General features: G+C 34.8%; 1 protein-coding gene across 1 annotated transcript; it reads right to left on the bottom strand.

The window, feature by feature from the left end:
- Positions 1 to 263: 263 nt before the first annotated feature.
- On the bottom strand, positions 264 to 8151 carry LOC112015171 (protein SIEL). Its single transcript, XM_065773372.1, is given in 10 exon segments — positions 264 to 799; positions 884 to 1433; positions 1436 to 2205; positions 3654 to 4198; positions 4797 to 4886; positions 4975 to 5115; positions 5207 to 5398; positions 5928 to 6161; positions 6860 to 6937; positions 7466 to 8151. Coding segments are annotated over 9 exon segments (2832 nt in total). The 5' UTR covers positions 8096 to 8151; the 3' UTR covers positions 264 to 799; positions 884 to 1281.
- Positions 8152 to 15909: the final 7758 nt, after the last annotated feature.

Genomic DNA, 15909 nt, shown 5'->3' with positions numbered 1-15909 from the left:
CGCAATTCTCAGTTTGAGTGATGAGAACTAAGTCATATGACTCAAAACGGGGTAATCCAAACAGGCTCATAGTATGTTTGGCTTGTCTCCAATTTTAAAAATAAATGGATATATATATAGAGAGAGAGAGAGAGAGAGGAGAGAGAGAATATATATATACATATAGAGAGAGGGGGAGAGAGGTCCTTTTTCCTTAGTTTTAAACCTTCTCATATTGATCATCGTCTTTTCCCAATTATTTAATTCATGGCTATGGTGACAAATTATAACTAGAGTAACATCACTTTCTCACTTTCATATTCATTTAGTTGGTTTAATTTTTTTACAAAATCTCCTAAACAGTACTAAACAAGATGTGAAGAGGATGCCTCAACGCAAAAAGTGCCTTAATAATTCACACCATCAGGAAGAAGGGTATTTTCGAGTAGACTATATACCCTGTTTTCCCCTTCAAAACCAAGTGCATATAAACTTAGATAACGATTAAATTATCAATACGAAGAAAAAAAAAGGGGAAGAAAACATTTGAAGGGCCAAAACTTAGCACTGCACAATACAAAAGCACTGATCCGGAAGATTCCAACGCTTCCATATTCAACAACAATGCAAAGGCAGGCATCTTTAAGAGGACTAGATATTAAATAGGATTTTCAGAACAAAGTCAGAGGAACAAGCAGTTCTTCCATCATCTTCTTAAAAGACATCAGCCCATACTTCATACTTGAGACATACCATGCGAATTTCCACAGCTGAAAATATAAGAATTCTTTCACCATTTTAGGCTTTAGAATGCACCGACCTAGCAAACAAGCAATCACAGATATGAAGATTGAGGAAACAAGGTATTCAAATAAAAGATTTAAACTTTAGGGTTGAAACATACATTTATGATAAATGCTTCCAATGGCATCCAACTTCAATGACATGGCCAAGCAAATAACTTGAAAGGGGGGAGAGGTAACCAGAAGTGATTCTTGAAATAAAATTGGAGGTTTATGCATAAATGAGCTGGCTCCTCTATCTTCAGCTTTCTTACAAAAATCAACCATTCTCCAGTATTTGAAAATCAATGACTCATACCAGTTAAAAATAAGCCTAACCTTAGTCCATATAAAGCTGGTCTACACCCTTAAGCAAGATGAATATCTTTCTCAGGCCTTCCAGATGAGTGAAATGACCATAAGGTCTACCGTCATTTGATCCATTGATTCTTAGGTAGCAGACAGCTTAAATGAGAGAGAATAATGTTTTGAATTGCCATGGCAAGATAAAATTTACCATTCAGTGTTCACTGATCATGGAGAGATGAACTTCCCTTTCTTGGCAAAGATATGTTAGCTCACGTTCTGGACCCCCGTATTTTTTGACAGACAGAACATCCTCAAACAAGCATTCCATACCCATACAGACCCTCAACGTGAAAGAAATTGCGTTGGGGTTTTGTAAAAGGGTGCAACATATGTGAATTTCCTTACCTCATCACTGCTTCCAAAGAGGTTCAAATCCAAAAAGACAAACTGAGTTGACTCATCATCCATACTCATTCTCAGCCACAATTTATTCTCATTTGATGTATTATGAAGGGTAATGTCACATGGTATGCCAACAGGTAGTCGTGAAACAAAAGGAAGAGGATTTTCAGAGTCATTATCAGGAATAGTCAGTTCTGCCTTTATCTGATTTAGTCTTCCGTAAAGCACAAACTGTGAAAGGGAGAAATGTTTAAGCAATTCCTTGAACATAAATGGATTGCAGGAAGCTTCACTACTAGACGTTTCATTTAGGCAGAGCAATTTTCCAACCTCACTAATGAAAATGGTTGGTTCAATAGTTGCTGATTTGAGGATGGATTCAACTCGTGACACTGTAGTAGATAGCTTTTTCAAAGTAGCAATATGGCAGCAGATTTCAACTTTACACAACCTGAGAGTACAGGTCAGAAGTACCAGCTCCAAGATTTTCAACTCCTGTTCCATAGACAACCCAGTAAACCTACTTCTCAGTTCTCTAAGCCTCATGTCTAGTTTTCCCAATATAAGGTCCAGTTCTCCCAATCCAGAAGAACAAAGCTTTTTTGCAGGCAGGAAGTGTTCCCATACCTTTGCAAGCTGCTTAATTACCTGGAGATATTGTAATGTAAATGCTACAGCACCAACAGTCCCAACTGAGGCTGAGGTGAATGTTGCCAATTCTTCCTTGAAATTCCTGCTTAAAGGGTGGGAAAAAGGATCTTATATTGTAAAGTTGTAAACAAATCTGGCAATCAAGGACATGCATGGGAAAAGGAGCATGATATCAAACATTTTAAATTTTTTGGCCATTCAAAATTGAGATATCAAAATTTTTTTAAATCAGATCCACGTACATAATTCAGAAGGTTAATCATGCAAGACCCACCCTGAGAAGACAGATGTCACTCAATCCCATGAACCAGCCAATGTCTCTTTCTTAATTAAGCACCCTAGCTTAGGGCAATATAACAGATTGTTCTACATCTAAAGCTGAGAACCTCCCATGTCTCCCTACACAGACTTAAGATGATATACAGCTAAAAATACAGAAGGCTATGCAAAATTTTAAAAGCAGGGTTTGAGACTTAGGACCCATATATAAAGCACTACCCCATGCATGAAGACAATACATGTTAACACCCCTATGTATAACCAGAAAACATTTCAACAGAAAGTAATACAATATTACAACCTCAGAGTCCTTAGTACTTCATTGGTGAACCCTGAATGTATTGATGGCCAAATATCTTTGACCTTTGCAAGAATAAGATTTATGGGCTTCATTACTTCATCATGAACCTCGACCTGGAATCCTCCCAGTGGAGCTGCTAATTCCAATGGCTCCCTCATTGTCCAAGACTGAAGTTTGGAAGCCCCATCTTTTTCTTGCTGCAATGATGTCCTAGTAGAACCATTGATCTCATTGCTAGTGTCATTTGGAATCTCAATATTAGCTACAGGTAAGCATGGCTCCCCCCTTCTGATGTTTAACTCTGTGGCAGAGAATGTTGTTGATATACTGCATTGAGACAAGTAAGCCAAAAGGGCATTTTGATCCATAATATCAGTTAAAGCACGAGAGATCCTTCCTAGCAATGTAACAGCATAAGAAAATATTCTAGGTGGGATACTGCAAACATGCTCTCCATTTGAGAGTGGAGCTGAAATGGCCAGAACTAGTAATGCAGCCACCCTTGCGCTATCAAAGCCCAGCTTACCTTTGGAAGCTTGATCTATCTGAAGTAAAAGGAAAGACAGATTATGATTGAAAAATCAATAAATTTATCTCATAGATACCAAAGTCTGCAGCTGANAGGTTAATCATGCAAGACCCACCCTGATAAGACAGATGTCACTCAATCCCATGAACCAGCCAATGTCTCTTTCTTAATTAAGCACCCTAGCTTAGGGCAATATAACAGATTGTTCTACATCTAAAGCTGAGAACCTCCCATGTCTCCCTACACAGACTTAAGATGATATACAGCTAAAAATACAGAAGGCTATGCAAAATTTTAAAAGCAGGGTTTGAGACTTAGGACCCATATATAAAGCACTACCCCATGCATGAAGACAATACATGTTAACACCCCTATGTATAACCAGAAAACATTTCAACAGAAAGTAATACAATATTACAACCTCAGAGTCCTTAGTACTTCATTGGTGAACCCTGAATGTATTGATGGCCAAATATCTTTGACCTTTGCAAGAATAAGATTTATGGGCTTCATTACTTCATCATGAACCTCGACCTGGAATCCTCCCAGTGGAGCTGCTAATTCCAATGGCTCCCTCATTGTCCAAGACTGAAGTTTGGAAGCCCCATCTTTTTCTTGCTGCAATGATGTCCTAGTAGAACCATTGATCTCATTGCTAGTGTCATTTGGAATCTCAATATTAGCTACAGGTAAGCATGGCTCCCCCCTTCTGATGTTTAACTCTGTGGCAGAGAATGTTGTTGATATACTGCATTGAGACAAGTAAGCCAAAAGGGCATTTTGATCCATAATATCAGTTAAAGCACGAGAGATCCTTCCTAGCAATGTAACAGCATAAGAAAATATTCTAGGTGGGATACTGCAAACATGCTCTCCATTTGAGAGTGGAGCTGAAATGGCCAGAACTAGTAATGCAGCCACCCTTGCGCTATCAAAGCCCAGCTTACCTTTGGAAGCTTGATCTATCTGAAGTAAAAGGAAAGACAGATTATGATTGAAAAATCAATAAATTTATCTCATAGATACCAAAGTCTGCAGCTGAGCTAAAAAGGGGTTTACCCACAAAAAAAAAAAAAAAGGACACATTTGAGAAAGAAATTCATACCATTGATGAATAGAAACAAACTTGAAAAACAGAAATGATAATAAAAAGAATGCGAGATCAAACTAGAAAGATTTGAACTGTGATTCTAGGTTTACTTCCATTGCTGTTTAATGCCATCTTTATCTAACTTATTTTTTCATATTTTACTAAAAAAATAATGGAATATGTTGTAATCCACACTTCAAACCCAATAAGACATAACAATGGCCTGACTGAAAGGACTTTTCAGTAGTATTCAGCATGAAAAAGTATAACATTATAAAAATTGCTGTGTTTTTTAAAATACTTTGCCAGAGAATGATTAAGTTTTTAGTTCAGACACCTTCTGCTATCCCCCACACACACCCCCCCCCCCCCCCAAAAAAAATAAATAAATAAATAAAACCCCACTTGGGGCACGGATGGTCATGAATATCTAGATAACAAATTCAGCAGAAGAAGATTCAAAACAATGCTAACCTCCTCCAAAGCCTCATTGATAGTGGAGACAACAAATTTCCCATGATTACAACCAGAGAGAAACAAAACAGAGAATATGTCAGCTTCATCCTGTGAAGAAGTGATATGAATCAGTCAAGAGATAACAGAAAAGGGAATGGGGTAAAAATGGAAGTTTGACGAGTCCGGCAAAGCAAACCTGTGGATATTTTTCCAAATTTTCAATGAGGCTATCAAAAGATAATCTAAACAATTCTATATTTGGCAGCTTCACCAGTTTAAGTATTTTCCTAGTAGCAGATCTTATGAGCGTATTACTGTCCAGTAGAGTGCCAAGAAACTGCAACATCAACATTATGCACATGATCAGAATAGTATACGAGTATAATTGGAAATCTAATCAGGGATCTCCTGAAGGATCAGAAATTCACCATGTGCATGTGTGTTCCTTGCACCTTTAGATGGCCATAGGTTGCCATATGCAGCATAGTTTCCAAAGCTTCTAACCGGACAAACATTGAATCATCATTTAGTACATCCATTAACAAGTTTAATGCTTCACCAGCAAACTCAGCAGAGATGATGGTAAGTGTGCGCAAGGAATGACAGGCAGACTTTCTAACCTTCAGATTTAGCACAAACAGCAGCATAACAAAAGAAAACTCATAAGAGAAAGTGGATCTAATCCATCTAGAACAGAAAATTTAAACAAGATCTCTATGCTTGGGCCAGAAAACAATTGACAAATATCACAAGTTTCCTAAAGTAATAAATCTGGAAATCATCTCATGGTTTCAAAAGTAATGTATCTAAAAAATAGATGTATTCTCCCCCACTATCTACCTTAAAAAAAGATATATTCATATGGTGAGAATAATTGCACAAAATGTAAAAAGAAGAATCCAACCCAATCAGAGTGCACATTGGCAACAAAATCAATTTATTACAAAAACACACACACACACACACATGTCAACGGTGTCACAAATCATAATAGCATGGCAAGTGGCAACAAAAGCATCTATAGAAGGAAGATAGGGTCTGAGTTTATATTGATTAAAAAATAAAAAAGATGCCCCTATATCAACACTACATCCACAGTTCTACATAATAGAAAGAGTAGAGTGCAACAACTCAGGCAACAAAAGTTACCTCATAGAATTCATCCTCAAGCCCATGCACCAAAACTCCAGCTACATTGGATGCCAATATTTCAAATTGTTCAGCGGGGCACTGCCCAAGGGATCTCTTTTCCTTTGAGGTCGCTAGGACTCTCTTAGATAAGGTTTGCAAAAGAATATCCTCAGATACCACATTTATCTTCCCAAGGGCATCAAAAGCTTCAACCCGGACCTCCATGCTCATATCACGTCCCATAGAACAGAGCTGCAAGCATACACAATGCATTGGATATCATGGTAAGAACTCCACAGAATGCTTCAATAATTGGACAAAAGAACACTCACATTGAGACAAGATGACAGGAAGGGGATGTCCTACCATTCACCCAATGGAAGGTAAGGGTGCGATTTATTTCCGTGAAGATCTCCTAGATAAAATTTGACTCAATCAGGTTAGTGCAACTATCAAAATTGCAAGGGTGTGGATAGTTATTAAGAAATCTAAGAAAGAAGAGACGGAAATAGCATCTCATGCAATACAGTTAAACTCATGAGATGCCTAAGACAAAACTCAAGCACCTATACAATAAAATGGGGTCAGGTTACATAAGCACCATGGACAGTTCCTTCCTGTCTACCTGCCTCAACACAAGTAGACTTTGTTTCTTCAAATTTTTACAAGGTTACTTGATGGAAACAAAAGCTGGAATTGCAAATTGATCTATCTTGAGAAAACCAAATTAGCAAACCATTGAGTCCAATTGTTTAAGATGCAACAATAAAACTACTGCAGCACCATGAACAAAGACAGTTAAGTAATCCCACAAAACATAATTACTTACAACAAAGTTACTTAAGCATTCACACGTTGATCCATTAGGAACAATAACACGATCAAATGTATTGCATTAGCAGAAATGCGCAACATAATATAAATTATACAACAAAAATCTTTATCAATACCTTGACAAATAAGTCATCCAACCAGTACAGTTTTGTCTCTGGGTTGGATGCTACAAGTATCAGACCCCAAGCACTGACCTGGATCAACAACGTAGAAAAAATCCATTAGCATTAAACTCATCCACAAGTCCTACATATTACGATGTTAAAAACCAACCATTTCACCAATCCCATTCAACAAATAACATATAAGCCTTGCGCTCTAGTTCTCATTGGTTAAACTCAAAAGAATACTGCTTCCTTTTACCTATAATATGAGCTAATAAACCAAAAATTTCAACTAGTTCACCATATACAAAATCCTAAATAATCTCAGTGTAACTCAAATAGTACCCAAGCATTAACTGTTAGATAAAACATTAATACATGGTAAATTTCAATCAATTTGTACAACTCCAAAATGTGCCATAACAATAGTTCAAACTGAGAGCATTTTTAATTAGTAATATCAAAATGCCTATTCAAAGACCATAACTAATTCAAATTTCATTGAACACAAAACCAACTCACATTTCAAGCAAAACAAAATTGCAGTATACACAAATTTCAATGAAGTAATTAAGCAGATAAATCAAAACATAGAGTATTCAGTGACTAATATCTCACCGCACGAATCGCAGCTGATCTCACTTGATCTTCCATATCACCGAGAAGCTCAATTGCACGGCAATAACAACCGTTGATCATACTGCGATCTTCGATTATACCGGACTTGCTCACACCGACGAGTCCATCAAGAGCGATTTTCCTCACGTAAGGGTACGGATCCTTAGTAAACCCTAGAAACAGAGTAAGCAACAAATACGGACTAATTCTGAACCTTTCTGCATTTCTGAGAAGCCACGATCGTACGGACACAGAGGGACCGAAGCAGAGGGAAACGAATAGCCGATCGTCGAGCTCGTCAATGGCGGAGGACAGTGTCGGATCGGTGTTTGATATCGAGGCGAGCGCGTCGAGTGACTCCGCGGCGAGGCGAGTCGACTCGGAGGAGAGGAGCGAGTTGGAACGGACCGAGTCGAAGACGAGGTGCGAGAGGTTGGAGTGGCGGGAAGCGAGTTCGGAGAGGAGGTTGAGAACGAGTGAATCGGGAGTGAGTTGGAGAGAGCGAGTTAGGGCTTTGAAGATGGAGGAGATTTTGGATTGAGGAGTGGAGGGGTTTATGATGAAGGATCTGAAGGAAGCTAGGGTTTGAGGAGAGAGAGGTTCAGACGAGCTCGGTACGAGTTCTTCCATTGAGAGAGAGAGAGAGAGAGGCTATGGAGTTTTCGTTTGAAAATTGAAACTGAAACTGAAATATATGCTACTGTTTGGTAGAGTTTAAGCGCGAACAATAGTCACAAATAAAATAGCTATGCTACAAGTCGTTTAGTGAGTAGCTTGCTCCCCTGAGTAATGTAATGGTAGTACAACAAAATGCAAATTTTGTGCCTGTTTGATAACATTGTTTGAACAACAATTTTCATTATTTAAACAACATAACATATATTTCAACAATACTTTTTCACCTATACGTATTTTCATAACACTTAAACAATGTTACTAATACAACATTACCAAACGGGTTTTTGTTGCAAAAGATTTACAAATTGACACATGAACTTTTGTGATTGATATCTCATAAATTTGTATTTCAAAGCTAATAGTTTGTAAATTTTAATTGCCCCAAACATTAGTCAAAGACTGAACTTATTTCGGTTTCTATTTGAAATAGTTGTTAATATGAGCGATGCACAAGAATTTTCATATGCACTATAAATAAATAACATTTTTTCCCTATTCAAAAATATTGGTAATGCAAAAAGTTTTATGAATGTAAATGAATACAAATGTTATGACTAAATAAACTTAAGTGGATTGAAGTTGAATAAATGGACTGAAGTGGACCAAAGTCGCCTGAAATGGACTAAAATGGACTGAAGTAGATGGAATTGGACCAAAATAGACCGATATGGATAGAAGTGGACTGAATGTACCTAAACAGACTAAATGGACCGAATTAGACCAAATGGACTGAAATGCTATATTGATGTGGCTCAACAAAAATATAGCAACAATAATACTAATGATGATTAGGGGTGTTAATTCGGGTTAGCGTTTCGGATTCGTGTCGTGTTGAGGTAGAAGTATTTGATTAAATGCCTCAACCCAAACCCAACCCATTTAATAATCATGTCATGACTCTTCAACCTTAACCCGACCTATTAATAAAGCGGGTTGACACAATCTGAGTTGACACGCTTATAAACCGAACTGTGTTGGGTTGACATAAATGTAACACAACTCATTTCAATTCACTTAATATTAAATATAACATTCATATAGAAATAAGTTCTTCACATTCCAAAATTAATGCATATACTTCAAGTCTTCAACCCACATTCAAAATAACATAGTTTAACAAAAATATAACATCTATCTAGAAATAAGTTCTTTACACTTCAAAATAAGTGTATACACTTCAACCCAAATTCAAAATAACATAGTTCAACAAAAATATAATATCTACTCCCCAAATGCTAAGTATCAATATTGAAAGAGTTGGTGCAAACAATAAATTGATTATGACTAGGGTTTATAAAGTTTCAATTTTCAATTTATCACTTGTAAGTTTTTGTAATTACTCAATTTTCTTTTGAAGTTTAAAATATAGGTTTGATATAAAAGGTATTTAACAAATTTAAAATAAAATGAATATTTATTTGTTATTCGAGTTAAACGTGTTGTGTTAAATGGGTCATTTTGAGTTGACACAAATAAATTGGTGTGTTAAACATGTCTATTACAGGTCACACGGGTTGGCCTGCTTATGACACGTTTCTTATCATGTCACTTTTGGGTTCACGTGTTTATAACCCAAACCCACTAAGTCCCAACCCTAATCTACAAAAACCTAGGTCGTGTTCGTGTCATATTTGCGGATTGGGTCAAACATTGACACCCCTAAGGATGATGTGCTTATGGTAATAATAGCACTTTCAATATTACTAATGATGTAGCATAAACCATGTGAACATCAGATGATTAAATCTATTAGGCTTTAATTGAAACACTAATACAAGAATTGACAGGTTAAGTGCGACTTAGACTAATTTAGTGGCTCGAGCATGCAGTTTAATAATACTAAAAGCAAGATTCACGACATGTCATGAAACTCATGATTAATGTAATTGACAAAATTATGAAGTGTGATTAATTAAGCAGGAAAAGTAACCCAGATAATAGTAGAGTAGCTAAAAGTCAATATTTAAATCCAACATACAACAAAATGATAAAACTAGGGTGAAACTAGAGTTGAAGACAATGTGAGGATGATAGTATCTTAGAGAATGGGGACATGACTTTGAGTGATGCATGCTTATGGGGTTTGATAATTGATTAGTAAAATTCTCATGCTACAAGCAGGAGTTACTTCAAGCAGGTGATCCTACTAATTGACTGAAAACAAAGGATTTTGATAATGCTTTTAATTATTTAGGTGAAGAAGATGATAAGATGGGTTTTGAATATTAAAAACTGATAGTTATAAGGGCAGGATGAGATGATCCTTAAGCTCAAATGCCTCTCCCATTTATACTAGTGAAAAAGCTTACTCTACTGGAATGGAAGTTAACTTAAGTGACCCAAGACAATGCAACTTCTTACATAGACCAACTAGTAAGCATGGTTGTATGTCTGTTTGTCACTAGCTTTTTTGTTTAATATTTAGTTTATCTTGTGGTCAAATTACAACTTACCCACCTGTAATTTGACCAAAATTTAAGTTGCCTACATGTGATTTGAAATTTGACACTTTATCCACTTAAGGTTGGCTTAGTTAGAGTTTCGTAACCCACTTCTGTTAAAAATATTGCTACATATGTAATTTTGCTCCACTTTTATATCTTTCCTCCAAAAACACAAAAAACATAAAAATACAAGATCAAATAAGATAAAAACAAAATTCAGCAGAACACTTGCACCATAAGATTTCAAACCACAAGTAAGCAACTTAAATTTTGGCCAAACATCAAATAGGTAAAGTGTCAAATTTCAAATTATAGGTATGCAATTTAAATTTCAATCAAACCACATGTATGTAAATTGTAATTTATCCTTATTTTGTTTATGTACATTTTTTTAAAACTTTACCTTTTTTTTTTGGGTTAACAGGAATATATTATAAAACAACTAAGTTTTTACAGACACCAAAGATGGGCTTGTCAGCCTACTACATGACACACCATACATATATGCATACAAAATAGGGAGTAATTCAACATAGGGAGGCTGATCAAAAATGACAAACTCATCTTGCATACAATAGCCCCTTCTAGCCAAAAAGTCTGCACACATATTAGCCTCTCTAAACACGTGCACTACTTTGACCTGCTGCAGCTAATCTAACAACAACTTGCAATCATGTAAAAGAGAAGAATAACCTCTATTAGATGTACTGTTAGACTTCAAGAGCTCCACAATCACCTTGGCGTCTAATTCAACCTCCAATTGCTGGCAGCCTAATTGAATAGCTAAACTTTACATTTTTTAAGGTATAATGGTAAAAGTATACTTTTTTTCTTTTTTCTTTTTTCTTTTTTTTTTTTCTTTTTTTTTTTTGGTGAGAAGAAGTGCAAGTAGACTTTACTCTTCAAAATTGTTGGGAAGGACTATTGCTAATTATGGTAGTTGGAAAGCAGCTTTAGCATTAAAAAACAAGTGACGCTCTTTAGAGGGATTAGGGGAGGATTGAGCATTAAAGCCCTATTGAAGTACTAAAAGGTGGAGAAAATTAACGGAAGATTATGGAAAGCACGAATCGCATGCTGAGTGGCGGGCTCCACACCCTCTGAACCTGTCTATTATCGAACACATATTGTGTTGCATCACTGTCATGTTGTTGCCGAACTCAAATTCATGTTCCCATTCTGATTCCCACCAACCCACTTCCCTCAGTCACTCCAAATCAAGAATCCGGGAGGACCAGAACTTTTATGGGACATGATTCTCCCCCAATTAATTCTTTAACTTCCTCCAATTGTTTGTTAAATGTACAATGTAGTGGTATTTAGTTAATTTTTAAATATCACATGTCTTACGTCTAGATAAAAACTTAAGGAAATTTGAGGATTCAATTTGGGGGAAGGATAGTTCCAATAAGACCATATGGGTTAATGGCCACAAATGCGTGTTGATTTGTTTGGGAGCGTAATGAACAATGTTAGAAAGAGTCAATACGCTATTGCTTTTAAGCATTTGCTTAGGAAGTATTGTTGTTTTGCTAAAATGAATGATATAATTAACTCAAAATGTCATTTTAGTTCCTATATTTTGAGATCAACGTCAATTTGGTCCTTAAACTTTAGTAACAATTAATTTGATATATTTTATTATCAAATATCAACATGCAATAATTTGGTCTCTATCGTCAATTCACTAACAAAAATTAACTGCAAATTGATTATAAATTAAAAATAACATTGATTAAATTGACTACTAATAAGATATAAAGACAAAATTAACAATAAACTAAAAATGTAAAAACTAAAATAATATTTTCGCCCTGTAATTTAACAGGCCATGCAAGTTGCAGCCTTTTCATTTGTTGGAATATGGAATCCCAACGATGTGCAGTGAAGTTTATTGATTTCATGTCATACCGAGTTACATACATTAGTTTCATTGGGCGTGAAGCCCCAATCCCGTGTATTGAACTAGTGATGTCCTTTCATTCAAAAGAGCTTGTGCTTAATTGGAAAATCTTAGCACAAAAGTAAAAAATAAAGACAAAAATTAATAGAGCCCCACACAAGGAGTAACAAATGTGTGAAAGACAATTGAAAACCTAAGATTCCGTTTGGCTGGGTGAATTCTAAGGAAAATGAAAAGAGGAAGAGAGAAAGTGGAGAAAAAATGATAATTTTGTGTGTTCCCTTAAAAGAGAAAGGGAGAGAAAACTAGTGAGGTTAAGTGTTTTCTTTCTGAACCTACCAAAATATAATCCCCCTAAAATTGGAAGAAAAGTAAAGTGAAAAACAAAAGACTTTTTGTGTGAACAAATTTTTCTTGTGCAATGATCATGTCCGTTTCTTTTTGGCTTTTCTTCCTATTTTTTCTTCTTCTTCTATTTTTTTTCAAAATTGTCCCCCTTGCAACCTTGTACGGCTCTTGTCACTTTCCTTTGTCCCTTGGGCAACAATCTTTATTTTTTTATTTTTGGTGTTCATCTTCTCCTTTTTTTTTTCATCCTTTTATTTTCCCTAATTTGTTTTGATTTCTTGTACTTTAAAAAAAAAATGAAGTGTCATACATGCATAATTTTTTAATAAAAAAATTAATGTGTATTTAAAAAAAAAAAAATCTAATAGAGCTATATAAGTAAATTTATACAAACTTTATTTTCTATCTTCCTTTTTTCTTCTCAGCCAAACACAAATAAATGACTAAAATATAGTCTTGTCCTACCCTCCGATTAGCTTATTCTGCCTTGTTCTTGCCCCACTCATTCATCACATCGGGGAAGATATTATTCCTATCCCATTTGGAACCGTTGGTTTAGACCTCCCCACGGGATAAGGAAAAGCCATCCATATTCCATAATTATAATGTCAATTGTTTAATTGCTTAATTAATAATCCAAGGGCCAAATTTAAATTATAATCCATTGGATATATTATTATATTTTGTAAACTTTTATTTCCTTCATGATTGATGTCCTGAAATGGATAATGTTTGTTTTATAATGAATAAAATTAAGGTTAAAATTAATTTACACCATCTAAATCTGAGGTTACTTATCTCTCAAAAAAATAAAATAAAATAAAATCTGATGTTACTTTTAAACCGGTTCTCATACTTTCAAAAATTAGAATTTACTCATTCAACTATTATACTTATCCTTTTGTCCTAGTCCATCACGTTTTTATTATTTTTTGTTTGAAATGAAATCGTTCTTTTTTTATTTTTTTTGTGGTTTAACAACAAAATTATGACTGATTATTTACATGAAGGACACATTGATATATCTGTAATATTCATTGGTGTAAATTGCAAGCTTTCACAGTGAATAGACTTATTTAAAAACGACCATAAACTTAACGTGTGTAAAATAATATTTTTGCCAAAAATTGTTTCAATTTTTTTCACGAATCCAAGGTGTATATGGTGCAACATTATTTAAAATCTCATTTAGAAAGAAGATACACAATTTTTTAAAATGTAACACTATATGCGCATTCATATTCATGAAAAGCAAATTTTTTATAGTAAAATTATTTTTTCCAGCTAAAAAAAGGGGGTAAAAATTCTCTATCCACTACTAAATCAAGCCTAAAAGATTACGAGGGGTCATTGAGTGTTCCCCAAGAGGTATTGCATGCCTTGTACACATCTTAATAATTTTTTTTTTTTTTTACATATTTTATTATCGTCCCTTTAATTACTTTTTTTTCCTTCTCTTTTTTTGCAATTTAATGAATGTCCTTTCACTTTCACTTTCATTTATACTTACATTAATGTTAAAGTCACCTCATTAAAAATGGAAAAATACTTCAAACTTGTCCTGCGCCCATCCTACCTAGGGCTGGTTTTCCCTACCTTGAAGCGGGAATAAGATCCTCTCCATTTCAAGTTCTATCTATTTCATCAATTTCATAGCTATAGTTTTATTTTTTGGATTTAACAGTATACAAACAAACTATCACGTCATTTGAAAATTTTAAATAATATGGTTGCGTATAACTATGCATACTTTCAAATGTGTAAAATTTAAATTAAACTATGAAATTGAACCATTTCAAATAAGGAAGATCCTTTTCTTCTTAATAGGAAATTGGATTGAGATGGAAACTACTAATTGCCCCTATCTTGTTCCGTTACCATCCTTATTTTAAGAAAAAAAGTGGAGGGGAAAAATAAACATAAAGTAAGGAATTAGGTGAGGAAAGAAAACATAAAACAATTTTTCATATTTCCTTTCCAAGGGAAAAAATAAACATGAAGTATGGTATTAGGTGAGGAAAAGAAAACACAAATCAAAATTTCATTTTCACTTTTTCCTTTTTGGTAGAGGAGTTTTTAAAATACACGTAAGTGAAAAAGTGTATAAGGTTATTTAAAAACTGAAAAATGTGAGTTTAAACTTACCTACCAAATAGCCCTGAGCATTTGTGATCACACCTTTGAGCCTTTGAGGTGAATGTGGAAGAAGGACGTCCCTGTCAGACAACTGGTGGACAGTGGGTCAGGCATCCATTTCCAGTTCTATCTATTTCATCAATTTCATAGCTATGGTTTTATTTTTTGGATTTAACAGTATACAGACAAACTATCACGTCAATTGAAAATTTTAAATAATATGATTGTGTATTACTACGCATACTTTCAAATGTGTAAAATTTAAATTAAACTATGAAATTGAACCATTTCAAATAGAGAAGATCCTTTTCTTCTTAATAGGAAATTGGATTGAGATGGAAACTACTAATTGCCTCTATCTTGCTCCGTTACCATCCTTATTTTAAGAAAAAAAGTGGAGGGGAAAAATAAATATAAAGTAAGGAATTAGGTGAGGAAAGAAAACATAAAACAATTTTTCATATTTCCTTTCCAAGGGAAAAAATAAACATGAAGTATGGTATTAAGTGAGGAAAAGAAAACACAAATCAAAATTTAATTTTCTCTTTTTCCTTTTTGGTAGAGGAGTTTTTGAAATACATGTAAGTGAAAAAGTGTGTAAAGTTGTTTAAAAATTGAAAATGTGAGTTTGAGCTTGCCTACCAAATAGTCCTGAGCATTTGTGATCACTCCTTTGAGCCTTTGAGGTGAATGTGGAAGAAGGACGTACCTGTCAGACAACTGGTGGACAGTGGGTCAGGCATAAGAAGATGGGAACAGCCATTGTTGTCGTAAATTTCCATTCAAATTGAGAGATGGCTAACCTGAAGTGGCGGGTATAATATTGCTACTGCAGTAGTGGGGAAGCAACTAAATTATTAGGTCGATTTTTATTTTTTTATTTTTGTAAAGTATGATGGGTTTTCTAAATGCACAGAAAATGACATCAACAATTG

Source organism: Quercus suber, unplaced genomic scaffold (genome assembly GCF_002906115.3).
Source record: "Quercus suber isolate HL8 unplaced genomic scaffold, Cork oak 2.0 scaffold_74, whole genome shotgun sequence".
Classification (NCBI taxonomy): Eukaryota; Viridiplantae; Streptophyta; class Magnoliopsida; order Fagales; family Fagaceae; genus Quercus; species Quercus suber.
This window is presented reverse-complemented; position numbering and strand designations above follow the sequence as displayed.